The sequence below is a fragment of the Haplochromis burtoni genome, unplaced genomic scaffold, assembly GCF_018398535.1.
Source record: "Haplochromis burtoni strain Fernald_Lab_line unplaced genomic scaffold, NCSU_Asbu1 Contig_26, whole genome shotgun sequence".
NCBI classification, from domain to species: Eukaryota; Metazoa; Chordata; class Actinopteri; order Cichliformes; family Cichlidae; genus Haplochromis; species Haplochromis burtoni.
In genome coordinates, this window is record NW_024582387.1 from 225,131 (window position 1) to 253,043 (window position 27,913).

At 38.5% G+C, this 27,913-nt stretch overlaps 1 protein-coding gene across 1 annotated transcript; it reads left to right on the plus strand.

Moving 5' to 3' along the window:
• Positions 1-1,325: 1,325 nt before the first annotated feature.
• aspn (asporin (LRR class 1)) lies at positions 1,326-12,858 on the plus strand. Its single transcript, XM_005917790.3, has 8 exons — positions 1,326-1,755; positions 3,994-4,282; positions 5,540-5,652; positions 7,639-7,852; positions 9,083-9,193; positions 9,457-9,550; positions 9,980-10,118; positions 11,534-12,858. Exons 2-8 carry the CDS (start codon positions 4,036-4,038, stop codon positions 11,729-11,731), a joined length of 1,116 nt encoding a protein of 371 aa, XP_005917852.1. The 5' UTR covers positions 1,326-1,755; positions 3,994-4,035; the 3' UTR covers positions 11,732-12,858.
• The last annotated feature ends 15,055 nt before the right edge of the window (positions 12,859-27,913 follow it).

Here is a 27,913-nt window from a genome sequence, read left to right on the forward strand (position 1 = left end):
TGCTGTCCCAAGTCAAAAGCTAGTGGTAGGAATAACAAGTGATAAAACTGAGAGCTTACGTTTAGGAATTTCCTTCAAAGAGTCTGTTGCACATGAAAGAAGTCAGAAGGCTCCTTGTTGATGTGATGATTATTTAACCAGATCTGTGATGGTTTGGAAAATTTGATTTCCCCACCAAGACGATTCACTAAAACCAAAACAGACCCGATCCCATTTCGGGTCTTCTGACTGCCAAACCAGGGCATATTTGGATGGTCTGGCTCAGCCATAAGTTGTGCAATTCCAGCTCAGCTCAGCAGAAAATACCAGAAGTAAATGGAAAAAGGAATTGTATAACACTTGAACCCCTGAGGGAACAAGCTGTTAGCTTTTCCATTCTTGGGAGGTACTTCTCATTCCTGCTTCAAATGTAAAGCTGAAAGATTTCCTACTGTGTCTTGTTAAGACAACATCACGCAGAGCACAATATATAGTAAACTTTAATTTGATGTTGCAAAGCATCACCTCCAATTATCTTTTGTCTCTGCTTTCCAAATCCACAAACAGGACATTTATAACACCAAGCTGCCAGTTCTGACTGACTGTAATGGTATGTTGTATCACCTTAAGAGTGTATCACTTCATTGCCAAAGAGTAATACACCTTAACAAGTTGTTTAGAATTGTGGACATCTGCCTGTGGGCTGATATAATGGAAATTGTTCTCAGTTCTTTTTTTCCATAAAGTTTTGGCTCTAGAAAGAAGACAGAAAAGGTCTAGACATATCATAAGGTTTGTTATGTAACTGTTCCTTACACCTTTATTCAGACATGACAGCAGCTTTGCAAAAATGCAAAGCACAACAGTTATGTTTCTACTTATCTCTACAGTTTAAATACAAGTAAATCTGCCAAATAAATGTACTTTTGTGCACAAAAATGAAAACTGAGTGCCAAACATTTCTTTTGTTTGCTTAAAAATAAAATACTTCAGCCACTTTGATAATATGATATATTCTTCCAAAGTGTATAAATGCATTTCCACTTCCTATGGGTAAACTATATTCAGAGACTGTTGCTGTGTTCTTATATCATGTTTACCTCAAATTTTCTGATCGCTAGTCTTCAGTAATATTGATCTAAATGAACTGTCTACCAGTCCTTCACCATCACCCTAAAATCTCTGAGAGGGCAGGCTCAACTCCACCCTGTTGTTTCAATTAGACAAACGAAACCGCTACAGCAGCTGTACAGTTGTACTATCCTTTATTAACCCAGTGCCAACGTGCCTCAGAGAAGAAACCATTCACACTGATGTAAAACAGTTAATGTGGCTGAGAAGGGAGGGGAGGTGACAGACCTACCAGTATGTTCTATATATAAAGACTTGAGCATACAGGAGTCTGAATCTAACTATTCTGGCATTACTTCAAAGCTCCTGATGAAAAGCACATGACTAAACTCTTAACAATGCCTTTTCAAACTTAGTCCCACAGGCCTACAGATGGTGTGATCACTCAGAGAATCAAGAGCTCTTTACTAAAACCGAACCTCTCACCCTTACCAGTGGAAATTTTCCGTTGGTGGGGGTGTTCAGGGGACCACTTTCCCCCCCCCCCCTTTTTTTTTTTCCCGGAGAGGAAGGGTGATGCTGTTCTTCGTTCACTGGGAATGTATTGACTGAGGATCCAACTCTCAGCCTTCCAGCTGGACCCTGCTGCTGCTCTGCTCACTGTGTGGGGTTTAAACCAGGACATAAACACACCTGACAGCTGAGGTAGGACACACCCTGGATTAATTTATTGTTTATAAAAACACCAATTCATATTTCTAATGCAGCAAGCTAATGGTACTGTGGTCAGTTAGCAAGACTTCTGTTGTTACCTTTAAAGTTACTAGAGGTGTTTTAGTAGAGCCAAATTACTAGGCTGCAAATTCTAATCTGCCAATTTTAATTTAAACTTCTGATGGCTATGGCAGGGCATCCTTATACTGATAAATACTTACTTGCATGCAATAAGATTGTGCTTAGATCATTTTACAGTGAAGTTAAGTTTATATGTCTCATGTTGAAAGACCAGTCTAGTTTTAGGCTTTATACTGAGAAGAGTAATACATTTATGCATTGCTTGGGGTCTTTGCTCATTTGACAAAAAATACAAAATACGGTCATGGTACCAATAATAAATGCATAAATGCATGGAAAAGGTAGTTTATAGTTTCTAATTAAAATTCCTATGCCAGATGTATAGGAGACGGCTCTAACCATGGTATCAGCATTTTTAAAAATCCCTAAATTAAAAAGAAAAGGTTCAGGCATAAATCCGACTATCAATTAAGTGTTGACTGTCAATGTGTCTATTTCTTACTGATTATTTCTGAAATCATCATCAGCATGCCCAGGACTTTTGGTTTTAGCTTCAGTTTTAGATTTGGTGTTTGTAAAGTGAATGTTTAGACTCAGGACAGATGATCAAAGAGAACAAGACATCTGATGTTTAGAAATGGAAAATGACAAATATTTTCTGACCTTTTCATGACTAGACATGTAATAATTGAGACCAAGTGATATTAAAGATAATTTCTCAATGTAAGTGGTAATAAGATTATGAGAGTCCTAATGAAAGACATCTGGTTTGAATACTTATGAAATGCCTCTTTAGATGTAAATATTTGCTGCGCCAGTCAGACTGGAGTTAAGTGAAACTTCTAAGGTTTCAATGGTTGTTTGACTCAGTGAAAAGAAAACAACAACAAAGAAGAATTATTCCCAACTTACTGCACAATTGGAAAGCATACATGAAGCATTTGATGTATTTATAGTTTTTTTTTTTTTTTTTGGCTAAATGTTCACATGTGGAACACAGACAGACTGGGGGCAGAGGAAGGGGGTCGGTGCTGTGCAGTATTTGCTGTCAAAGCAGGATGCTCGACCACCACATATTTGTGGGTGGACTGCACGTTGAACTGCACGGCTCAGAATCCATCAAGATTAGCAGAAGCACGGAACCAGACAATGTCAGCCTCTCTCTGCTGGTTATGTGAATATGTAATCGAGGAGGATATATAAATCATGTTGTGAATGACCACAGATGGTGAATAGGTGAGAGCTGGAGAAACATTTATGTTGGCTGCAAGAAGTCCTTTCCAGAGGAGGTTTTGAGAGCTCCATGGAAACACTGGTAGAAAAAAAGGGTAGCACTTATGAAAATTGATCTCTCCAGGAAGTCCACATGCACTTTCAAATGTACTGTTTTAGTAATATTCTTAAATCAAGCTGTACAAATGAAATTTAACTCATGAGCTAAAAACTGCTCATGTCTATGGTGAAATTAGTACTAGTTTTATAAAGCTCCAACACCACCAACAATCTAGAATGGTGGTTCCTATAAAGCTCTGACTGGATTGTTTTTTAGGAAAAAACACAACCCAGGAAAAACTGCAGCACAACAGTCAGAATGATCAGCAATTATACATTACAGTGGTTCCTAACTGTGGCACTAGCTGCATTAGTTTTTTTTAAGTAAAAATGTAGTCAAGAAAAGACTGATAGATCACTAGATTAAAAAAAGGTTGGAATAGACAGTTCTCAGCTAACTAAATACTATATCCTGTAAGTGTGCTTTATACTGTGCCAGAACTGTTTTGTTCTGTTGTTTTCTATTCTGGTAATTAATTAATAAAGTTTTCTTGTGATGCTATCAAGTTCAACCTCCACACTGGGGACTTCTTAAACATGGCACTTTGAGTTACTTTAAACAAGGATGATAAGAACACTAGTAAGAGGGGTTAACAAATCTAGCAGGCGCCATTTTACTCAGTTATTACACTATACTAGAAATACAAAGTGAGCTGAGAAAAATAACTGGTATGTGAATTTCAGTTTTGTTCAAGCTGAAATAAAAGTTCAGGTACAAAAAAAAAAAAATCACCAGTGGAACAACCATGGATGCAACGACGCAACTGTAATTGTAAATGTATTCATTTTTTCATTCATTTATCCTGTCTTTCCTAGAGTTCTCCTTGGCTGCTGTTTAACCACAACTCTAATAAAACCATGAGGATCTTCCTCTTGCTTTGCCTGCTGGCGCTAGGCAATGCCAAACCCTACCAACCAATCAATGTAATGGACTACCTGAAAAACTATGACACAAAAATCCATGAAATCATGATGTCGGATTCAAATGATGATGACGATGATGATGATGATGACGACGACGACGATGATGACGACGATTACGATGACGAGGACTGTCCAGCTCATTGCCATTGCTCACCCAGAGTGGTGCAGTGCTCTGACCAGGGTTAGAACACACTCAGTCTGAAGTAACTCAGACTGCGTCACCATGAAATCATCTATCTATTATGTTACTATAAACATGGAGTGTGCTAAAACACATTCAATTCAAAACTCTATGTTAAGTCTGCCATATAAGATGATAGGTAAGGCTAGTGATAATCTTATGGTTATTCCAGTTAAATTCAATGACAAAAATATGACTATGGTTTAGTCTGGCCTTAAGTTACTTCTCTATTTCTGGCACTCATATACATAAAATAGAACAGCAATCATGTAGTAGTTGCTGTATTTGTCTATGTGAAAACGTTTTTTTAAAATAAATATTTATTTTAACATCAGTTTTATAAAAGGATATCAGCAATATCTGCCTTGCAAGGTTTTAGGATTTATCTACCACTGAAAGCAGTCTCCAAAATCCAAAATCCACTTGAGCATTAATTGCTAAAAAAAATCTTAATGACATCTTGTAAGACATGCTTGCCTAAACCTTGCTGATTAACAGCAGTTGGGTGGTGCATATATGACTAACATCACCATGACCACAAACTGTAGAGGAATATCTGAGATAGTACTTAGTCATTGCTGATTTGGGTTTACAGGAGGCATTACAGTATATGAATTTAAAAAAGTGATCAGGACTAACAACAATTTGACTGTTAAACTGTTGTCATATAACAAAATATATGAATGTTAAGACACTGATGAAATTTGGCATCATATATACATTTAATGTGAACTTTCTAAAATGTAGGGGCAATGCAGCCAAACAATTTTCACACACAACTCACCAATGGAACAGGAAAGCCTTCATTTCCAGCATTTCAAAAAACTAAAATTTTCTATTTGGTTTTGTGGTCAAAGTTCTAGAACTAAAGTACATGAAAGAACTACAGTACATTAAACTCCAAAAGCCCAACTTACAGTAAAGTGGGGCTCTCTTATACTTTGGTACTAGGATTAAGCTATGAAAACACCCAAGGGTCCACTGCCAATCACTCCAATAACTTAAATTTTTTTAACCAAACGTTCATATACTATTGGCACACGCAGCAGCAGCTTGTGATTTTTTTCTGAAATACTATTTGGTATAATTACCCCAGACATATGACCCACTGATATTTTATCAGAGACCTAGGATAATCAGAAAGACAACAAATTCTTTTTCACATGTGTATCTCGGTTAAAAAACCCCCCAATTATTTCCATCATTTCTGATCCAACTCTTTCCTTTAAATACGCATTTATGTTTTTTTCTTAACAGGTCTGATATCTGTTCCTGATAAGATTCCAGAAGACACAGTGATGATTGATCTCCAAAACAATGATATCACTGAAATCCAGCAGGATGACTTTAAAGACCTCAACAAGCTTTATGTAAGGCATCCTTTAAGAACTAGTTTACCCTGCGCATGGTGCACTGAACATCAGAACTACTTACTGTTAACATCTAATATATGAAGAAGCATGCCGGCAAGTTAGTTACAAGCAAATGTAGTAACTGAATGGCATCAGTCCACCTTAGAAAACCAAACTACATAAGCAAATAAGTTCCAGTCACATTATGCATCCTCCATATGTTATGTACAAGTACTACAAAAGAATGCACGTTTTAGCAATGCTCATATACTGCACATGGAGGGGAATGCATTACATCATTAAAAATAATGCTGGATAACTGGACATACCAATCTTTCTACTAAAGATTAAAAGAGCTGACTCAAACATACTGTATTCACACATCAGTACAGCTCTTCTGCTCTAAGCTGGGCAGAGTAGAACTCTAAACTGACCTCTGTGACTGAGGCCTTTGTTTATTTGCAAATGTCCTGTTGTACAATAACCCAAGAATACAAAGTTAGGTGACGCTCATAGGTATATTATTAGGTTTGATGGTATGCTGTCTTAGCATTTACATTTACAGTTATTCCCCCAGTAAACCCTCTTGTTTAAAAGTTTCCATGAATTAGGAAAAATCCAAGCTGCAATAGCTCAAACCGAGGGCAGGACTGCATAGTTTCTTACACTTAATACAATGCAAAAACTTCTGATTATGCCAAAAGTAATGATCATGGATAGTTTTGTCTATAATGAAATCACAAATTACCACAAAGAGATCCATCATGCCTGACCTAAATGCATTGCAGCTCGGCAGGAAGTCAGAAGGGGTGAAAATGCAGCATTTTAAATGAAATATTGCACTGGGTTCATAATTAAACACAAAAGTGAAGCATAATTTCAAGAAAGGATGCAGCATAATAATGGTTTGATCTTATCAGCTTGTTTTCATATTTGCTTGGAGCCAAAATTGTACCTGAAACTAAAACTGGATTAATTGTGAAGCCCTAAGAGGCCAAAATGAAACATCAAAGTCACTTAAGTCAGTACGGTACAAAATCTGGTAACCATTAATTGTTAATGGTACACTTAACACTACATAAATTCAGACCTAATGACACATTAAATAAAACAATTAGAACCATAAACCATAAATGTAAATATTTCTGCTAATAAATAAACTATGTATGTAATTTGCAGTTTAAACCCTACAATACTCATGGGTCAATATGGGAAAAGTTGACTGTTGTTATAAACATAATATAATGTCCAGCTGATGAGGTCTTTTGAAATAAAACTGGCCACATTTTTTGTTCTCCCTAGACCTTTAAACTGAGACACACCAAAGACAAAAAAAAGCACAAATTAGTACTAAGGCAACAAGAACAGACCTGGTTCTGAAATTTAAAATGAATCACATTCAGCCCCAGGATCAGTGACTGACCATGCTGTCTTGTAACTGTTACAGCTATGAGATAGGGAGAAACAATGCACTGATATCAGTCCAAAAGCAGCCTTCAAGGAAAAAAAGAGCTACTTTTTATAAAACTCTCCTGAGAGAAGCTTTATCTTTGATCTGTAGACAATGTTTTCTCAGCTGAGAATAAAACACATCAAGGCCTAAAACACTGAACAAAACCAGAACTTCATGCTATTATTGTGGTTAGTCACAGTGCTTGAATAGTGCAACTGACCAGCATCTTGATAGTGCTGAATGTTGTTTACTTCATAGTCTGCTCATTGATTCTAAATGTAATAAAGTCTTCATGACGATTCAAGTCTCACTATTGTAGTACACTACAAAAAAAGCACACCATAACTTGAGCAAAACATAAATGTTTTCAATCATAAGCATATGTTGTTCTTTGTTGAAAACCTTTTACCGAGCACAGGTTTAATGTTGGCCAGAAAAGTTCATTCTTTGCTGTTTCAAACTTTCCACTCTTTAACTTTGTGCAGGAAATGAAGCAAAACTGAATTTGAATCTATAAAGCTCTATTAAAGTTCCCCTTTTCCCTAAAACAGGGCCTGTTTCTGATCAACAACAAGATCTCTAAGATTCATCCAAAGGCCTTCAAAAACATGGACAATCTCAGACTGCTGTATCTGTCCTACAACCAGCTGATTGAGATCCCTGCAAATTTGCCTCCCAATGTCATTGAACTCCGCTTTCATGAAAACCAGATCGACAGAATTCAGAAGGATGCATTTAAGGGCTTGAGGAAACTTCATGTGTTGGGTAAGACCCACTTTTAGGTTCTTCTGTCTGGTTAACTATAGCTGTTCTCTAAAGGCAGTGGTGTATGGTTCTTCGTTAAGGAAAGGTCTGAAGATTTATTTATTCAGTCAAAAGAGGAATCATCAGGAGGTAATAACATTACTTTAACAGTGAAAGATAATCAAACAGAATGAAGGAATGGCTATAACCTAGATCTGGCATGAATAGTAATTACAGACTTACATAAAGGTCCAAAAAGCTCTTAATCCAACATAATAAAACAAGCTGGTTGCTACTGCCTTTCAACTGCCTTCAAGTTCTACTGCCTACTCATACTAATATAGTATCTTATCATCTGCCACCTCTGTCGCTACGGATCGATAAACTAATAGTTAATGCGACAACTGCATCCAAACCCTATATCAATAGTCTCTATATCAATCAATCTAAGGACTAGATGGTTAAAGGAAATCATAGTGGCTCTAGGCTGCAGGTCAGTTGTGTTAGTCCAAAACATTGTACAGGTTAACATGCAATTGAATTTAGGCAACTAAAAACTCTTTACTTAGAGTACCTCAAAAGGTTCCCCTCATGATTAAACAAACAACCTCTTAATGGTCAAAGTATTAGTGGTTTAATCACTATATAACTGTTAGTGTTTGTATGATAAATTTTACCTGCAAGGGTTCTACTGACCATGCTAAGTCTAATTTAATGTGAATATGTCCACATAGATATGGTGGAACTTTAGGCTTGAGCTTTTGGCTCACAAGAATATTTATACATGCACATGACCTCATTATTTGAAACTTTGACCATGTTTAATAGGAGCACCCATCATTGTAACAGTGTGTATTGTAAGACAGAAAACAATGAAAACCCAATAAATCACCTTCAAAAGACCAGTGGAAAACAGACATAACACTTCATTTGGACAAAGAGTTCTGCCATTACAGCAGCGACAGAATGATACGATCAGTAACACAATCACTTCAAGACCTTATGCAGACCAAGCCAAGATTTTGTTATCAATAGATCATTTAGAAGACTATTGTCAAGACTTTGCAAGCTGTCCAGGCTTATTGATTAATTCTATTTATAGAGAATGTAAACAAAGCTGTACAGATCTCCAAGAGCAACAGATGAGAATGTCATTACAATAGATCTGTTGTACTTTACTTGATGCAGGTTCTCTATTGAAATAATGAATCATTAATAATAAAACCAGATGTTTTGTGCTTACTCAAATAGAGCTGGGGGCCAACCCTCTGACCAACAGTGGAATTGAGATAGGAGCTTTTAATGGCCTGTTGACTCTGTATATCGGTATAGCGGAAGCCAAACTAACTTCCATACCAAAAGGTAGGATATCACTCATGTTATGTTTTACTGTTTTAAACAATTCATTTTAAAAGCTTTTACACTTTTCTTTCTCCTCATACACTGACAGTTTTACACACTGGGACCTAGCTACACAGTAAAGTTAGCCGTAAAACCACTAACTCAAATTAATATGATGTAATTTGATAAGTTTTTTGTCAAATCATTACAAAAGATCATAAGAAATAAATCATCTTAATGTGCTACTTACACTGCTTATAATCACTGTATGTTGTGTCTTCCAGATTTCCCATCCTCCATTACAGAACTGAGTCTGGACTACAACAAGATCTCTAAGGTGGAAATAGAAGACTTCATCAGATATAAAAACTTGCAGAGGTGAAAACCACCAATCCTTTAACCTAAAAGCTGATTTTTTTAAAGACATCCTTCACTAACACAGATTTCTCCTTCATGCTTTTGGTTAGATTAACTTAACTTTTCAATCAACAGGAATAACTAATTTGTAAACACTGGTGACTGTTTTCATGTTGAATCAAACTGAGACTTATTAAAACATTACTCAAACATTCAGAAATAAAACTGACACCAGAATTAAAAGGAAAAAAAAACACTGTCACAATTTATAGTGTTTTCACTCCACAGCATGATACTAATGATTTCCTAAAGACTGATTCTAGTTCCCACCTGCAATCTTGCACCACCAGGGCACCATAAGTTAGGAACAACAGACTGATATTAAGCAATTATGCAAGATGTTAAATTTTTTTTAAGCTTCTATATCTTAATAACTTGTTAATTTTACAGGCTAGGACTAGCTTTTAACCAGATCAAGTATGTAGAAAATGGCAGCCTTGCCAACACCCCGAAAATCCGTGAGATCTACCTGGACAACAACCGTATGAGAAAGGTCCCGCCTGGCCTTAGTTCCCTGCGCTACCTACAGGTGAGATATGGACACTGTCACAATGCTGCTACTTTGGTAAATAAAATTAGCAGCACAACTCAAACCTCTGTAAGTCATAACTGTGCAAACTTTATTTGTGGGTGAGCGTCCTTTTACTATAACAACAGATGTTTTAGACCAAATTGACAAAGGCCTAGAGACTCATTGTTGACCCCCTGGCAACAACCGATCAGTGAGCAGTTGTTGGAGGTTGCTAGCTGGCTGTAGGTGAAATTGGTAAAAAAAGCTATTGCTATTCTTCATGCACCGTGAAAGTAGCTTAACTTGTACCAGAAACCTCCATTCGGTTTTCAACTATTTCAATATTATTCAGTGAGTAACTGGTGAGTGTCCAAACAGGTCGGGGTCTTCCATGCAAACTATGGGTGAACAGGAAAATCTTCAGCAACCAAAGCAAAGACAACCTAATGAGACCCAGCAACCACTTTACAACTGTTTTTAAAAAAAATCATTCCTCCCTTATACTCTGTGGTTGCCAAAGAATTGCTGACTGATGTCTAGGCCTGTTTGGCATTATTACCTTCAGTGTCTTTTTTACGCGAGCCTATTCTTGCATGTGGATGTGAGAGCAGACTATATTTTATATGTCCCTGAGTATGCAGGTTCTCCTCTAATCTGAGCATTTTCATTATTTCATATGAGTGAACTTGAGGGTCACTGCACTACAAGAAAAAAAAACTGGAATGCACTTTTTCAAAACCCTTTTCTGACAAAATAATTCCTTACTTAAACTTAAAGGTGCAATGTATATAATCCTCTAAAATAATTGCCCAAATTAGTGCCTAGAGGAGTTTTAAGATGTCTGCTGATTTGTGAGACTTGTTTGTTGAAGTACTTGTTGAAGTATGACATGTGACATGTACTTTGGATGTGTTCTCATGGTGTACTCCAAAGGTTTTGTACTCCAAAAGTTTGGCAAAAAAACTAAACATCTGTGGTGTCTGCAGCCGTCTGTGTGTATGTCCACAAGCGAGTATCATCCTGGTGTAACTTTTTTCCACTTATATACACTCACAGCTGCTAATGTGTAAGTGGAACAAACATGAGAGCTTCCACCACTACTCCAATATAAGAGTAGCTTGAGCAGAAGTCTCACAGTCATGATATGGTTCTTGTAGAATGACTCAGTCACAATGTAAATAAAAAAGGAAAAATATGTTTGCAGGAATATATTTCAGCCTTCCAAGCAAGACAAGACTCCTTTAACTTAGCAACTTGGAGTCATTAAGTAATGCCATTCCTCCTATTGGGTTGTGTTTATGAGGTTCCAGTGTAGCAATAAAGCAGTAATAACGCATAACTTTTACTCATGTGCAGTTTGCTGTAAAAAAAAAAAAAAAAAAAAAAAAAAAAGCAGAAGAATAACTAACACAAAATCCTGTCCATCTGTTCAGGTAATTTTCCTCCATGGCAACAAAATCAGCAGTGTGGGAATCAACGACTTCTGTCCCATCAGGGACGACAGCAAGAAGAACCTGTACACTGGCATCAGTCTCTTTGCCAACCCTGTTAAATACTGGGCCATACAGCCGGCAACCTTTCGCTGCGTGACCGGACGGAGGGGTGTACAGCTTGGAAACTTCAGAAAGTAATGTGGAGGGAAATGATAAAATAAGGACATAGCTGGAAATAATTCTGATAGGCTAAAAACAGATTAAACTCTCCTATTAGAGGGTTAACCGTTAAAAAACAAACAAACTAGAAAGATGTACATTTGAACCTGTAGCACACAGGGAATGAAAGTACCATTTACACCCTGATGAAGATGAAAATGATATCATAAGTTATAACACTAGGAAATGTTTTTAGCAGCTACAAACATCATGAAATAGAAGGATGTCACAGAACGAACAGCATTACAATCAAATCTTAAAACAAGCGCCCTGCTCACCTTTGTAAGGTGCATGATAGGATGTTTAGCTTTTGCCTTATAGCTTTTATTCTGTACACTTTCTTAGGAATAAAGCGCCTCCCTCTGGTCACTTTTTGAGCAAAATCACCCAATGATACGAGTGGTATTACATGCTGTACATGTATTGTTTAAAGAAAGGAGATTCTTTTTTTCTTATTATTTTCTTTCTAATTTTAAAACCGTAAGCATTGTTTAATGAGATGTAGAGTAGAAAAGTGTTTAAGTCTTTGTAATACTTACAAAAACTTTATTTGTATTATGAAGAAGCCTTTTTTTTTCAAATTAGATGTTGTAATTATCGTAGAAGAGTCACTAGAGGCCACTAACAGGAGCTGAACAGCTACACCTATACTGAAATATCTTTTTCTTCCAGCAGAAGTCTGTACGGTCAGTGGTGTTGGCATTATGAAGTGCACTTTGCACACAGTGATGAAGTGTCACTTTGAAGCCCCATGTCTGTGGATATTTTACATTATCTCAATGCATGTTTGTTATGTTTTTATTTAGAAGCTGACAGCCTAATGTCAGACTGGATTATACATTGGTCTTGAGGCAAATACGTCCTCTGCAGGACTGGGGATATACTGATTACCTGTAACTAATGTATAAATTTACCCCTGTTTAAGAGAACTATAGCATCCATGTGAACTACAGTTAATTTTAAAATAATAAGATAGGAGGATTCATAATCTGGATATCTGAGAACATCTCATGGTCAACCATGTCCCTGTTTCTTCCAATGGTCTCTGATCTGAAATGGTGCTATATTTATTGAGGATGTCGCTAAATAAAACTGGAACATCTCCACATGTAAGTCTTGACTTTTTATTTTAAAAAACAAAATAGGTGAATTTATCATTTCTATTTGGGAATCTTAGAATTTTATTAATTCATTTTCAAATGAAAATAAGCTGTATACACATATTCAAAAATGAAACCAAGGAAACCAAGGAAAGTTAAATAAAAAATAATAATAGTTTGGTTATATTTGCATAATATAAAATACATACAATTTTATTTATAACATCAAGAAAATTATGTGTGAACTGCAGCCTTCAGACATTTTTGACTAAACATTATGAATGTCATTTAGTCTACAAAATATCAGAAAATAGCAAATGTTGAACATTTAAAGGGATTTTCGCCCAAGCTTTATAAAACTATTCAGTTAAAATTTTTAAGATGGAAAAGAAAGAAAAAAATCCTTAACATTTTAGCAAATTGACAAATGTTGAGTTTCTGTTCACTAGAGACATGGCACTCAAAAAATGCCAAAATCCTTGAAATGTATCAGAGAACAACAACAAGTGTGGTAGAAGTAACTACCCACTTCCAAGGGAAAACCTTTCAAAGATTTACTTTGGGGTAAACTTTTTTTTTTTTTTTTTTTTTTTTTAGATAATGCTTCACAATAAATGCTCGAATAATTGCACAGTGCCCTCTCAAGATGGCTGCCAACTGATGAGACAAAGAACAAGATTAACGGTTCACACAAGGCAGAACTCCAGATTCCTTATTTGTTGCACCTGGTGACATTTCGAGGACACCTGCTCTTCATCAGATTGTTTGTTTTTGTTTTCTGTCAAGTCATGAAACTTGTCTTTGTTTTTCAGCGAATTCTCAGATTCAGATTCAGAAGACTTTATTTATCCCCAAGGGGCAATTGAGAACTGATTCTAAGCAAAACATCTTGGTAATCCCTTCTAACCTACACGCTGTAAAGTTTAGGTTGATGATTGTTTCATTAATTATGAAATATTGTCAAGTTAGTCCAAAACCAATTAGTTCGGACCAAGAACATGAATTATCCAGCCTAATGCTGATACTTGGACCAGTTTATCTAACATGAGGCTGATAAAGAGCAGCAACATTTATTCTCCAGAAGATGTCACTGCACAATAAAAAGTTAGAGGCATTTCTCTCCGTGTCAGTGGAGGTCTGGAAACGAATCCAGAACCAGATTTTAATTTGACAAAAGTTTTCTTTGTTCTTTATGTTCTCTGCCATTACAGCCAAGTCTACCACTACTTTTAAAAAAAAGTATGTCTCCAAAGGGCCAGACTCGGGAAAAAGTGAAAGCCTGACAGCTCTTGTAAATCTTCTAATCATTCCTTTTATGCAACATTTAACTTACAAAAGCACTTTTCCATTGTACATTTAAAACTGCTTGCTACAGCATTTTATCAGCACTGTACAACACAGTAACTATTCATGCCAAAGAGTTAATGTTTAGACCTAATGTTTAGCTGTATCATCACTGAGATGGAAATTGTAGACATCCTGTGCATCATTGCCACAAAATTGAAGGAAGGACAAGACATCTGTTAAAATGGAGCCTCTTAAGGGTGTGGCAAGCCTGATCCAGGACTATAGGACAATGTATACTCTTGTATTGGGTTGCATCAGATACAAAAGGTAAGGTCTTTTAATATTTTGTCCAGTCAGTGAACATGGAAGAGGAAGAGCAACATATCAGTAAAGGTTTCATAAGGTCACTACCATAACCTTAATAAATAAAATCAAAGTGGCTTTATCAACTCGTACATCATCACCAAGAAAAATAAATGATTTATGGCAATAATCCAATTTGTTTAGATCTTCCTGACAATGTACTTAAAGTGGCAGACATAACAGTACATCCTAAAACTATACTATGCACTAGGGCTGCACGATTAATCGTTAGAAAATCGCGATCTCGATTCATACTTATGTGCGATCTCATTTCCAAATGACAACAATTTAAAAAGAAAAAGAAAAAAGACGACGACGATTGTACCGCATTTTGATCCGGGACGTAATCTGCATGAAAACAAGCACTCACTCTTCCTGCTCAACAAATGACAAGGGCGGAGCCTTATACCACGTGATACAGAAGCTGTGCCGTGTGATGCTAAAATTAGCAGGGAAAAAACAACGGAGAACATGTCAGGGATGACGAGAAAGTGACAGGAGAAAATCCGTCCTGGTCAACCACCCAAACATCAATAACGGGAACTTTATACAGCGCTTCCCCATACCCGTCGAACTCCCGCAGGCACAAAGAAATTACGGAGGCTACCACTTATCACCTGACCAAAGATATGGCTCCCATCAACACTGTGCAAAACGAGGGATTTAGGAAAATGATCAACACCCTAGACAAACGCTACACAATGCCGTCCCGCAACTATTTTTCTATTGTTGCACTACCTGCTCTATACACGCAGCGTCGAGCAATGGTGGAGACGGAATTTCAAGCAGTACAACATTTTGCGGCAACCACAAAATGTGAGACATTTGTTGTTTTTATGTTTATTTATTGTTTTTATGTTCAGTCTCAACTGTTACGAAGTTGATGTGCAGTAAATATTTATATTGGAAAAGAAAATTGTGAGAAAATCTCAATCTCAATTCTAAGCCAAGAAATCGTGATTCTCATTTTATGCAAAATCGTGCAGCCCTACTATGCACCAAAAAAGTGTCTAAATTACACCATAGAGTGCTACACTGCTTAAACCTGCAACAACTGAGGCCACTTGGGGGCAGCACAACAAGCTGTAAACAATCATGAAGTACAGCACATTAAAAGTGGTGTAGTCAGTATTTGATAGCTTTAGCTAACTTAAGAAATATAATCATGTATTAAGAAATAAATAAGTATCTTTGTATAGTATTTTACTTTTTTTTTGGATAGTATTATTGTTGTTATTGTTTCTGCTCTATCCACTCTCCAGCTGTGATAAGTGAATTTTCCAACCGTGGGACTAAAAAAAACAAAAGAAAAATCGTCACCAGCAAGCGTCAAAGTGCACAGTGGTACTGGGCTGTGTTTTTAATAAACCCAATGTACACAGTAGGTGGGTGGTATATTTGTTGTTGTTTATTTCTCTGAGTAACGTATGCCTTTAACAAGCTTGTAACTTTATATTTCTGTATTTATGTTTATTATTGTTCTTGGTGGTTATAGCAGCTTGCCTCAAACCACGAGTTTGTTTTGTTCCTGATTTACGTTTCGCTGTATTCTTTTTTTCCCTATGGACACTTTTGTTGTTAGCAACCAAATTCTGGATTTTTAGTCTTGTTTAACAGTGGATCATTTACAAAGATGAAGATATAGGCTTTAAAAGTGCCCCCTCTATTGGGTTTTCATGGAAGTTTTTCAAAATATTGTGTTGATTGCAGACATAAAAGGTTCTGCATTCCAGGTCTGCTAACAAAAACTATTTGACAAGTTAAACACAGCCATGTGGACCCCCCCCCAAAAAAACAAAACAAAACAAAAAAAAAACAAAGAAACCCCAAACACTTTCAAGCTCTTACATAAAAACATAATAAGAAAGAGATTGGACGATAGTAGGTTCTAAAATTATTTAAATTTAACCTCGGATGAATAACATGACATTTCAAATAATGTTAATTACTTATTTAACAAAAATAAAACCAACATGCAGAAGGAACATGCGAAAAACTATACACCCCATGATTCAACAGCTTGTAGAACCACCTTTAGTAGCAATAATAATAGCGCATTGGACAGACACATGACTCAGTGACTAGAAGGTGCCCAGGTCCTGCAGAACTCCAGATTCCCTATTTACTGTATATACAGATGCGATAAATAAGCAACATGACTGAATATGGCAGTGATAAATGAGATCAAACCAGAGTGAAAAGCATGACAGGCTGTATCTTTTCTTTTCTCTCTCAGCTTCTCTGGGAGTTTAAGGAGCAACAGTTCCTGCAAACTCCCAGATATCCAACACCTGCCGAGTGAACTCGTCACCTCCATCTTTACCTGAAACTATTATCTATAGTTTAAAGAAAATTAGTCTAAACTGAAGTACAGTAGGGATATGGATGGTTTGCTTCTGGTCTGTTTTGTCTTTTTAAATAAAGACTCCATGAGCTGTGGGTGGGGTAGAGGGGAACTGCCTCTCTCTCTTTCGCTCTCTGTCTCCAGGAAACATATGGAACAGATCTGCCATTTGGCTAGGCCTCGTTCTGCCACGTCTCACAGTCATACACACACAGACACACACACACAATCACAGTCCTAACATCAGGGCTTTTACCTCTCTTCACCCTCTACTTTTAGTCCTCTAACTATACTCCATCTTCAGCTTTATTATTTTCATGTCCTTTTGTGTCTTCCATTTTCTCCTCCAGTTATGACTTTAATCTACCAAATTTCTTTATTTGCTGAAGGTAGTTAAAAGGGGGGAAAAAAATAGATGAATGACATGATGCTCCAAATGTCTAAAAAGAGGTCAAGTTGTTGGGTCCCAGTTGCAGTGTAGTTAAGGTCACTTGAAATAGAGCATATTTTTCCTTCTATTTGTACAGTTAAAAATTAGTGCAACATAATTTGACACAAATTACTGTACGTTTGGATTATGCTCAGTTCTAAAGTGATTTAATGGCAAATAATTTTAACACTGTAGGTTAAAACAGCATATTAATCATATTGGTAGAGTGGCTCTTATGACTTTTCAAAAAACACAACAAACCTTTAGGTTAATTTTTCAAACTCAGCTTAAAATGAAAGCAGCACAGAAACAGAGAAGAACAATGCCTTCAACACCAAACACTTGTAGTAATGTTTAAGAACAGAAAAAGGCCCAGCATCTTCCATCTTCCAAGTTAAATGCTAATTTTCTGTTTTCTGTAGGTTTTTTTTTTGTCATTCTTGTGCAAAATTTCTAAAAGACACATTTCTAAAAGGTTGTTGTGTGTACGTCTTGATGCATGCTCAATCATCCAGGTAATTAAATCTCCAAAAGTTGATTCTGTTCATCTGGACGTAGCGTTTTGTGGGAGAAACGTTTCATCACTCATCCAAGTGACTTCTTCAGTCTCAGCTGACTGCAGGTTTCCCCAATCTTATAAATTATTAAATCGTTATGCAAATGTACTGTTCACATAAGCGCACATCCTGTGTGCGCTCAATGTAGGTGCGTAGCACACACACTGGACAAAGAGAATGCATCCTCCTCTGCTCCTCAGATGCAAAAGGAGGGGAGTAAAAGCTCCACAACTGAACTCCATTGAGCTATAAGATGCAGGAATGATCTTGGGAAAATAGGCAGCATTTGGACGCAATATGACCTTGTGGCCATCAGGAGAGAACTGTGTGCAGGAGGGATGCACAGACAGCGCATGAAGGTCACCCACTCGCTTTGCTGAAGCCAAAGTGAGAAGTAATGCAGTCTTATATGAAAGAAATTTCATATCCACAGACTCAATGGGTTCAAACGGGGGGCTATAACAGCCTCCAGCACCAAAGACAAGTCCCAAGCAGGGACACTGGACTTAAGCTTGGGTCTAAGCTGGCGAACCCCTTTTAGAAAACGTATGGCAAGGGGACGTGCACCTGGTGTCACCCCATCAAAGCCAATATGACAAGCAGATATAGCTACTAAATAAACCTTAATTGTCAAAAATGAAAGGCCCTTATCCAGCAGCTCCTGCAGGAATGTCAAAACATCCACAATAGAGCACTGAAATGGGAGAGTGTGGCGGTCCTGGCACCATTGCTCGAAGGCTCGCCATTTGTAAGCACACAAGCCTCTAGTAGATGAGGCCCTAGCTTGTCGCTATCACACTAGGTGGCAAACCCTTAGCAATCAAGTTTAACCTCTCAGCAGGTAAGCAAGAAGGCGCCACAGATCCGGGTGCGGATGAACCACTTCTCCTCCTGCCTGAGAGAGGAGGTCCCTGCGGAGAGGAAGCTGCCAAGGACTCGCTGCTAGCAGGCTGATTATCTCTGCATACCATGACCTTGTGGGCCACCAAGGGGCCACTAGAATCAGAGAGAGAGGGAATGCCGACGCACTCTCTCTAGAACTGGAGATATCATTTCCACTGGGGGAAATGCATACAGGAGCACGTCTGGCCATTGGTGCGCTAGCGCGTCCAAGCCTACAATGGTCTCCATAATCGACCATTGTGGTCGATTATGGAGAAGAACAGGGGGCAGTGAGTATTTTCCCTGGAAGCAAAAAGATCTATTTGCCTCTTGCCAAATAGTTCCTGAATCTGAGCCACTATTAAAGGGTGTAACCTCCATTCTCTCACCAGAGGACCCCCCCTGGAGAGAAGGTCCGGCCCCACACTGCACCATAACAGCAGAGAGCAAGACAGCTTCAACAGGGGAAGAGAGCGTGTTCCTCCCTGCCTGTTTATGTAAGACACCACTGTTAAATTGTCCGTCCTGACCAGAGATGGGCAGTAACGCGTTACTTGTAACGCATTACTGTAATCTGATTACTTTTTCAAGTAACGAGTAAAGTAAGGGATTACTATTGCAAAAACGGTAATTAGATTACCGTTACTTTCCCGTAGGAACGCTGCGTTACTGCGTTACTAAAACCGTGATTTTTTGCGAGAATGTCTCATGACAGTGACGTAAGCGAGTGCGCGTTAGTGACAACAGCTGTGTGCAGATCAACAATGGATCACATATCGATTGTGGGAGAGAGTATGAGCGTGCAGCGTTTAAAGCGTGGAAGTACTGACCTTACTTTGAGTTTGATTCCATAAAAAGTGACAAAAACATTAGTGTCCGTTGTGCGTGGGAAGAAAACTTCTTTTTACAGCGAAAAAAACCCCTAAACTTCCAAGCAAGCACCGAGTGCGCAACGACGTAATGGGAAACTCACAGAGAAACTCGCGGATTCTTCAACTGACCGCGGCACACCTGCACCAGGGTAAACCTCCGCCTACCCAGTCCTGCTTTACAGGTGAAAATAGAGCAACAGGACCGCTGAGTCTTTGACTTTATTTATTTTCTGCTGTGTTTTACTTGCATCTATTTGAAAGAGTGAGTGTAAACACAAAAAATATTTTATTTTATGTGCTGGAATGTGTAGAAAATAGGTTTAAATGTTAAACTAATTTATTCAAGTCAGAGAATGTTGCATATAATTAAATTTTTGCTTGATGCATAAAGTTAAAAGATTAAAACTGATAAAACAAGTTAAAAAAAGAGACTTTTCCATTTGATTACATTTTGTATGATGGATTATGTAGAAAAAGTAGAATTGGGCTGAAAGATCTATCGCTTTATCACCTCTTCAGGTTGTAAATTGTGTTTTTAAAAAGTAACTAAGTAACTAAGTAATTAATTACTTTTGAAAATAAGTAATCAGTAAAGTAACGGGATTACTTTTTGGGGGAAGTAATCAGTAATTAGTTACTGATTACTTTTTTCAAGTAACTTGACCAACACTGGTCCTGACTAAGACATGCTGGCCCTCCAGGACTGGACAGAAATGTTTTAGAGCTAAGAACACTGCTAACAGCTCTAAGTGGTTGATGTGCAGCTCGCGCTGGGTTTCTGACCAGATCCCTCTCACTGATGCACTCTCGCACAGCGCTCCCCGCACTCTTAGGGAAGCAGCCCGAGCTCCCTCCAGGGACAGAGAGCTAGCATGAAAGACGCGGTTACCGGCAGCCTCCTGATCTGATCCACACAGGTTGTGAGAGAGAGTCCAGCGTTGAAATGCTCTCATTTTTAACAGTCCAAGTGGCATTACGGCGATCATAGATGCCATCTGCCCAAAAAACGTAATATTGTCTGGAAACGCAGTCTGCGTCCCAGCTGAAACTGAGCGAGGCAACGATGAAACGCGGCCACTCTGTGCTCCGACAAACGTGCGCGGCTGGAAAGCGAGCATATTTCCAAAAACCCGCAAACCACGACGGCTTCTGAGCTGGCAGAGGAGAGGGTCAGTCCACTTGCAGCTTCTCAGCAGCACAGCGAGACAGGGATAAAAGAGGGGTGTCATCGTGGCCGACCGGTGCAGCAGCCGCAGCATCTTGGACCGACAATGAGCTCTCCTGCTCATCCTCCGACAAACCATGCATGTCCAAGCCAATGTCCAGCACGTCATCGTCTTCCCGGGGAGCGCTGGCGGGCTTCAACCCAGGCTGAAGCCCGTCAGCGCTCCTGCATGGTTCCGGCTTGTCATCGGCTAACCCATCAACATATTCCATGTGGTCAGCCCAGCTAATTGCGGGGACATCGACCGGATAATCCTTGTCTTCGGACTTGGACGAAGCTGGGGCACCAGACTCGGAAAGGAGAGGGTCATGCCGTGCAACAGCCGAGCGTCCCAGCACTTTTTCCACAAACGTCACCCATCTTTCCAGGGTCAAGCGCCGGAGCTGGCGACAAAACGCACAGGCTTCGGGCTCCGTCAACACTCTCCTAGCGCGGACAATCCCCAGGCAGACAGGGCAGGCATCGTGCTGGTCGCTGTTGTGCAAAGAGAAACCGCATCCCTGAGAACAGGGGCGAACAGAAGATTTCTGCTTTGCTCGCTTCGGTTTGGAGTCCATTCCAAAACGCAAAGCAAAACGCTGCACAGGAAAACTTGAAATTATCGCTCCATGGGCAGCCTATGCACCAACTGTGCAGTGGAGGCTAACACCAACAGGGGCAGTTAAGCTAAGTTCAAGTCGGCAGACAATGGAGCTAACTAGCAGCAGCTAGCTAGCCCAACTCAGCAGAGGTGTTCTCAGCGAGGTGAAGAGCGTAAGAACTGAGGGATGACTGTGATGACAGCGGCTATATGTGCAGGCGGGGCCGTGCGCGTGTCATCACACGTCATCTGCCTTAAAGGCGTGAATAAAGGTTTCTTCAGCCAGGACACGCGAGGGCATGATATCCCATACTTATGTCTTGTACCGAGTGAATCGACTGAAAGGGAACATTGAGTTTCATTGTTTGTTTTAAAAAAAAAAATACATTTTAAGTTTGTTGTTTTTCATTTATGGGGTGCTTTCTGAAATTGTGTTGTGACTAATACATTTTTTCTGAGACATTGTATTTCCTGAAATTTCCTGTGTTTATTCTTTTTTAGCTCTGTGCTCTTGGTTTTGTCATGTTTTAATAATGACTAAAGTGTATTTAGAAGATTGTATCCATAAAAACTGCGCAAAAAGTAATTCTCATACTTCTACAGATTCCCTTCTACAGATTCTGCTAATTACTTCCAATCACCTGCCTCTGCCTGAATTGATGATGTAATACTCTCACAAGGATTATCAAACCACCTCATGTTTTTGATATTATCTTTTAATCTTCCATTCCAGTTTTAGTAGTTCCTCCTCACAAGACTTTGTAAGTTAAAAGTTGCTGAACACACATTTCCCTCTCCCTTTTATTTTTCTGAAAAGATTGTAAATCTTATAAATCTCCTTCTCAGAAACATATGCACTGCCTGGGGGAATAAATCTGCTTTCTCTGTCTACAGTTCAAATATTTTAAATCCAAGAACCACAAATTTAAATCACACGTCTACACCTCTATCGTTCCCTCCTCTTCAGCTTCCACTGTACATCAAACAGCATCATGGGACACCAATAAATACAGTTCTGATCAAAAGTTTAAGACCACTTGAAAAATGGCAACAAAAAAAAAATCATATTTTGCATGGTTGGATGTTAACGAGGCTCCAAGTACAGCTTTAACATGCAACAATAAGAAATGTGAGTGAGACAAAAAATGTTTGAGCGTGAAATTTATTGAAAACAACGCTTAAACTGAAACAGGCTGTTTTACAGCTGCTGAAGTTTAGGACCACATGCCTTTAAAACAACAAATCTGTGCAAAAGTGTGGATTCATTGTCATTTTCTATCCGGTAGTCACACTGTCATGATATTCAGATAACAAAGGCAAAAAACCTTTCCCTTTCTGAATGTGGTCGGGTTGTTGAACTGCATAAACAGTATCTCTTGCAGCGCACCACTGCTGCTGAGGTGGGACGCAGTAAGACAGTCATTTGGAATTTCGTAAACAATCCTGAGGATTATGGACCGAAAAAGTCAAGTGGAAGACCCCAAAAAATTTCACCAGCATTGAGCTGGAGGAGCCAATTGGCTGTCCGTCAAGACACTGGACGATCCCCGATCCAAATTGAGACCATTACTGGTGCTGACTGCAGCCCCATAACCATCAGACGGCATCTGAGATTGAAGGGCTTTAAAAAAAAAAAAAAAAAAAAAAAAAAAAACCATCTTCAAAGGTCTCGTCGCCTTGAACGCTACAGAACTGACCGTTTGGACTTTGCAAGAGAGCACCAAACATGGGACATTAAAAGGTGGAAGAAAGCTTTATTCTCTGCTGAGAAATTTTTTTTTACCTTGGTCGTCCTAATGGTTTCCAACGTTACTGGCATGACTAGCAGATCCCACCTGAGATGTTTTCTACACGCCACAGTGGAGGGTGTGCCATAATGTTCTGGGGTGTTTTTTCCTTCAGTGGAACAATGGAACTTCAGGAGGTGCAGGGGCATCAAATGCCTACTGGCTATGTCCAGATATTGCAGAGAGCATCCCTCAATCCTGAGGGCCCTTGTCTGTGTGGTAATGACTGGGTTTTCCAACAGGACAATGCTACAGTGGACAATGCCCGCAGGACAATGGATTTCTTCCAGGAGAATAACATCACTCTTTTGGACCATCCTGTGTGTTCCCCTGATCCCCCCCATTTTTAAGTGGTCTTAAATTTTTGATCAGGACTGTACTATAGTTTTGTCACAACCTCAACGTTTGATGCACTGACCTAACAGGAACTGCCACAACAAGTATCAGCAGGTACCTCTTATCGCTTTTATCTAATACTTTTATCTAATACTACCTCATACTATTGTTTGAGTACTTATGATTGGTTTTTTTTTTTTTTTGTACTTTTTATATTTTACATTTATATTTATTATTGAAACTTGCACCAAGGGAGTGGCACTCCAATTTCGTTGTACTCTGTACAATGACAATAAAGGCTATTCTATTCTATTCTATTCTAAAATATCATTGTAAAACCTTCACAGAATAAAGTGAATGGTCATGATAATGCAAGCAGCTGGTTAGAGCCCATCAACAGAAGGGGCAGAGGGAGTTCAGGTTCCCAGAAAATACACTGAAGAAATGCAGAGTCATTGAACAGGACATGGCCTGATTGGATGGAAGATCCAAAAACCCTCATCAATCCCCTAACAGCTAACTGAAATCTCAATTTTCCTTATAATTCTCATTAACTCACCAGCACAAAGTATGCCAATGCTTCATTTTCAAAATCTGCATCCACAATCTGCTCAATGACCTATGCTTTTTTGATTTTTCTTTTTAAAGCTCAACCTTCTTGCCAACAGCCACAGATAAATGTAGATCCTTTCAAAGAAAGCTAATAAGAAAAAAACAATTACAGTAGCTACATCAATGGACACCAACAATGTAAAAGTTCACTTTCACAAAACCCATGACCCATTTATTATCTCACTCTTATCGCCTGTTCTTATTGTCCTTATCTTCAACATTATGCTGCTCTGTTGTATGTTAATTGCTCCTTGGGGATAAATAAAGTCTTTCTGATTCTGATCTGACATATTGCTAATAATGTCTAAATACCAAAAAGCCATAGCTGGAAAAAATTTTGCAAGTAAAGTCTTGCATGTAACCTGATCCAGTGGGTCTGGGATTTTTTTCCCCGGTTCTAAATCAATTTGTCTCAGCAGGAGTTTCAACATATTTCCAATTGCCTGGTCTTTGTTCTTGACCTGTTACACCTTTTAAACTATATGCACAAGGTTATTACTGTTAATAAAATAAAAACCCAGGGTGCATAAAGCAAAATTATCCCCTACCTTCATTAATAAAGACTTAAATAGAAATCATTTGCAACTGTATTACTTTGGTTAACATTTTATCCAATCCATATCTTTCTGCTTACTGTATAGGCTCATTAATCATGACAGGTAAAGCCGTCCAACTCCCTGGAAAAGTCCTCTTCAGAGGTTTGAAAAAATTACCCAATGGTTTTATTGGTCTGGCCCACCTGAGATCTACTTGGGCTTTGTGTTTTCCCAAATGTGATATCAGGAAAATATAAGAAAACGGCGTCCTCCACTTTCTCTTCATGTTGATTTCTGACAGATTGATTAAAAATTATCTAAAAAATAACGGACTCCACCAATAGCTGTGTATAACAATAATATCTTATTTGACTGCATGCTGACACAGAAACATTTGTGACCTGGCTCGTTAAAACAGGCAAGAAGCCTTAGTGAATGGTTTAAAAAATGTTGTGTTTTGTTCAGTTGAATCTAGAGGTTTCTTAAGTTCTGCAGATAATAATTAACGTTTTCATTAGCAGGGCTTTTGTAATGTCCAGGCTGTACCCCAACTCAAGCCCTATCATTGATGAATAGTTGGCTGATTGGATACATTAAAAAAATGGGTCCCAAAGAATCATTGGAAGTAATTTTGACCATAAATCAAATTCTGGCTCATCCCACCAGAGCAATGATCAAATGCAAAGCTAATTCACATTATCAAAAACTAAAAAGTACACTTACCTACATCTTCACTACAATGACAACTAGAGTGATATGACAGCCATCACACAGCTGAAACTTATGTGAACTCAAACATGACAGGCTTTTTGGTCGGAATTACAGGGAATTCAGTATCGTTATCGTCTCAGAATTAAACAGATATAGATTTCTATTCATGACTTGTTGAGTGGTCCTCCCCTTTAGACCTCTGCCACACAGGTCTAAAGACTGGTCAGCAACCACCTGGGAACTTTCAGCTACTAGGGAAAAATGCGTTGTCCCTGACTGGTTGGTGAGTAGTTTCTGGAGGTTGCAGACTGTGAAATTGGTTGGATAAAAAGTGCTGCACCAAAAATCTCTATGTGATTGCTGTAGCTGCTAGCAGATTGCTGTGGTTACCCATAATTTGCATGAAAGATGCTGACTTGTGTCCAAAGACTTACCATTTACTAATTTACCAGGGAAACCTGAAAAAGTGTAACGAAAATTAGATACGGAAAACATTCACCTTCAAAGTAAGTCTTTTAGCACTACAACCAATAGCAATCACTCGCCAACCATTTTTCCTAGCGACCATTAGTTGCTAGGGGGTCTAGGCCTCTGTGAATCAGGCATTAGCAAATTCCACAGCAACTAACAGGAACCACTTGCCAAACATTTGGGTAATACTAACCTTTTCCCCTAGCTCTTGGTGGTTGCCAGATAATTGCAAACCAGTCTTTAGGCCTCCGTCTCTGGTAATGAAAAGGGGGTGACAACTAAATGACAAAGGTAGCTTTCCCCATGACCCAACCTCAGAAAGACAATGATTTAGCCAACCTGTCTGAAAAAAAAAAACAATGTGAAAAATAACACTGATGTATGTTGCTTTTCATGGTACCTCTTGTTTATAACTGTATTTTTTCAAAGTCTAGGCATCCAAATATGACCATGACTGACAATAATTCAATATATTAAAGAAGCTCATTCAGTGAGAGCTGTGCCCAAAGAGCACATCTTTGAGCACATCTTTGGGCACAAATAATGAGGCAAAGTCTCCACAAACTGCTGCAGACACTTTCAGTGATGAATCAAACGCTTCATGATCCCAAAATCACTGCAAAGAACTCTCAAAGGTTGGAGAAAATTGGATATTTAGGCTGTCATACCTCACTCAACACATATTTACTGTCCAAAAACATGCAGACATTCACACAAAACAGAAACATACACCAGCAACTCATTCAGAGCAGGGCCAAGGCAAAAGAGGCCAGTGAAATTAAAATATTTAGAGGCGAAGACTGAAAGGCCTGTTTGTTCATGTGAGAGAATCCCAGCAGTGATGCTCTCTGCAGGGAAAAGACTGACATGAAAAATGAGCAACAAGGACGACGAGCCAGTTGCTGTCTGGCTCTGGAGTGGAAAAATCTGGCCTATGATGAATGTGTGCGACAGAGTGCGTGTGTGAGATCAAGGGAAAAAAATTAGGCTGTGTGTAAATCTAACAGAGCATCACAGCAGTCAAAGTATAAAAGTAAAACCACTTAAACCTGATTTACAAAGTAATGAAAAACCATTATGTTCTGGATTTGTTTTTGGCATACAAACATTTTAAAACATTTAACATTATTACGGTTATTTGATTCAGAGATTCAACGCAGTACGTGCAGAAACTTCAGCCGATTTTTTTGCTCAAGTAAGAGTATAAACACTTTATTGTTTTTATTTATATAGCAAATTTAATTACAACAGGAACGTTGACCAAAGCTGTACAGAAAAACAAAATAACTAGTACCAAATAATTTATAACATTAGTACCAGTACTTTAACATGAATCTCACCAATTCGTTAACTTTCCATCCAAACTACAGTTCAGTTAAGTTGCCTGGTTCCACAGATATTTTAAAAACTAATCAGTATTTAATCTAAAAGGATTAATAATTAATAGTAGTAATAGTCAACTAGCAAGTGTGACTGTGAGCATTACAGGTACTTAAAAGCTTTCCTTTGCAAGACAAGCAAGAAAAACAGGCAAGCAGCTGAAGCTAACCAACTTTGGTCCTAGCATTTTAGCCCAAAAACCCAATTACGACATGCAAAAGTCAATTGTGGACCACGTATGGAAGAAGGTTTGGAAATATGTACTGTATTATAGCAATAAAAGCCACAAAGTCTAAGTTTTTCTCCAAACTGGATAAGGGACTGATCTGAATGGGTGTTACAGGCCGAGCTACAATTACCTTGGGCCAAAGATGACGTGGCTTGTCCACAAACTAAACTAAGTATATTGGAGACCAGGAATAAAACTTTGTAAGATAAACTCCTACAGTTAGACTCAAGCCCGGGTGCTTCCTGAGTGAGGTGTTCCAGATGTATCCTACTAGGGGGAGGCCTCAGTGGAGACCCAGGACAAGCTGGAGAGATTACATCTCTTAGCCTGGGAACACCTCAGTGTTCCCCTGGATGAGCTACAGGTAGGGCTGCTCAATTAATCGAATTTTAATCACGATTACGATCTGGGCTTTCAACGATCATTAAAAATGACTGAGCCGATTATTAGCCCCTCCCT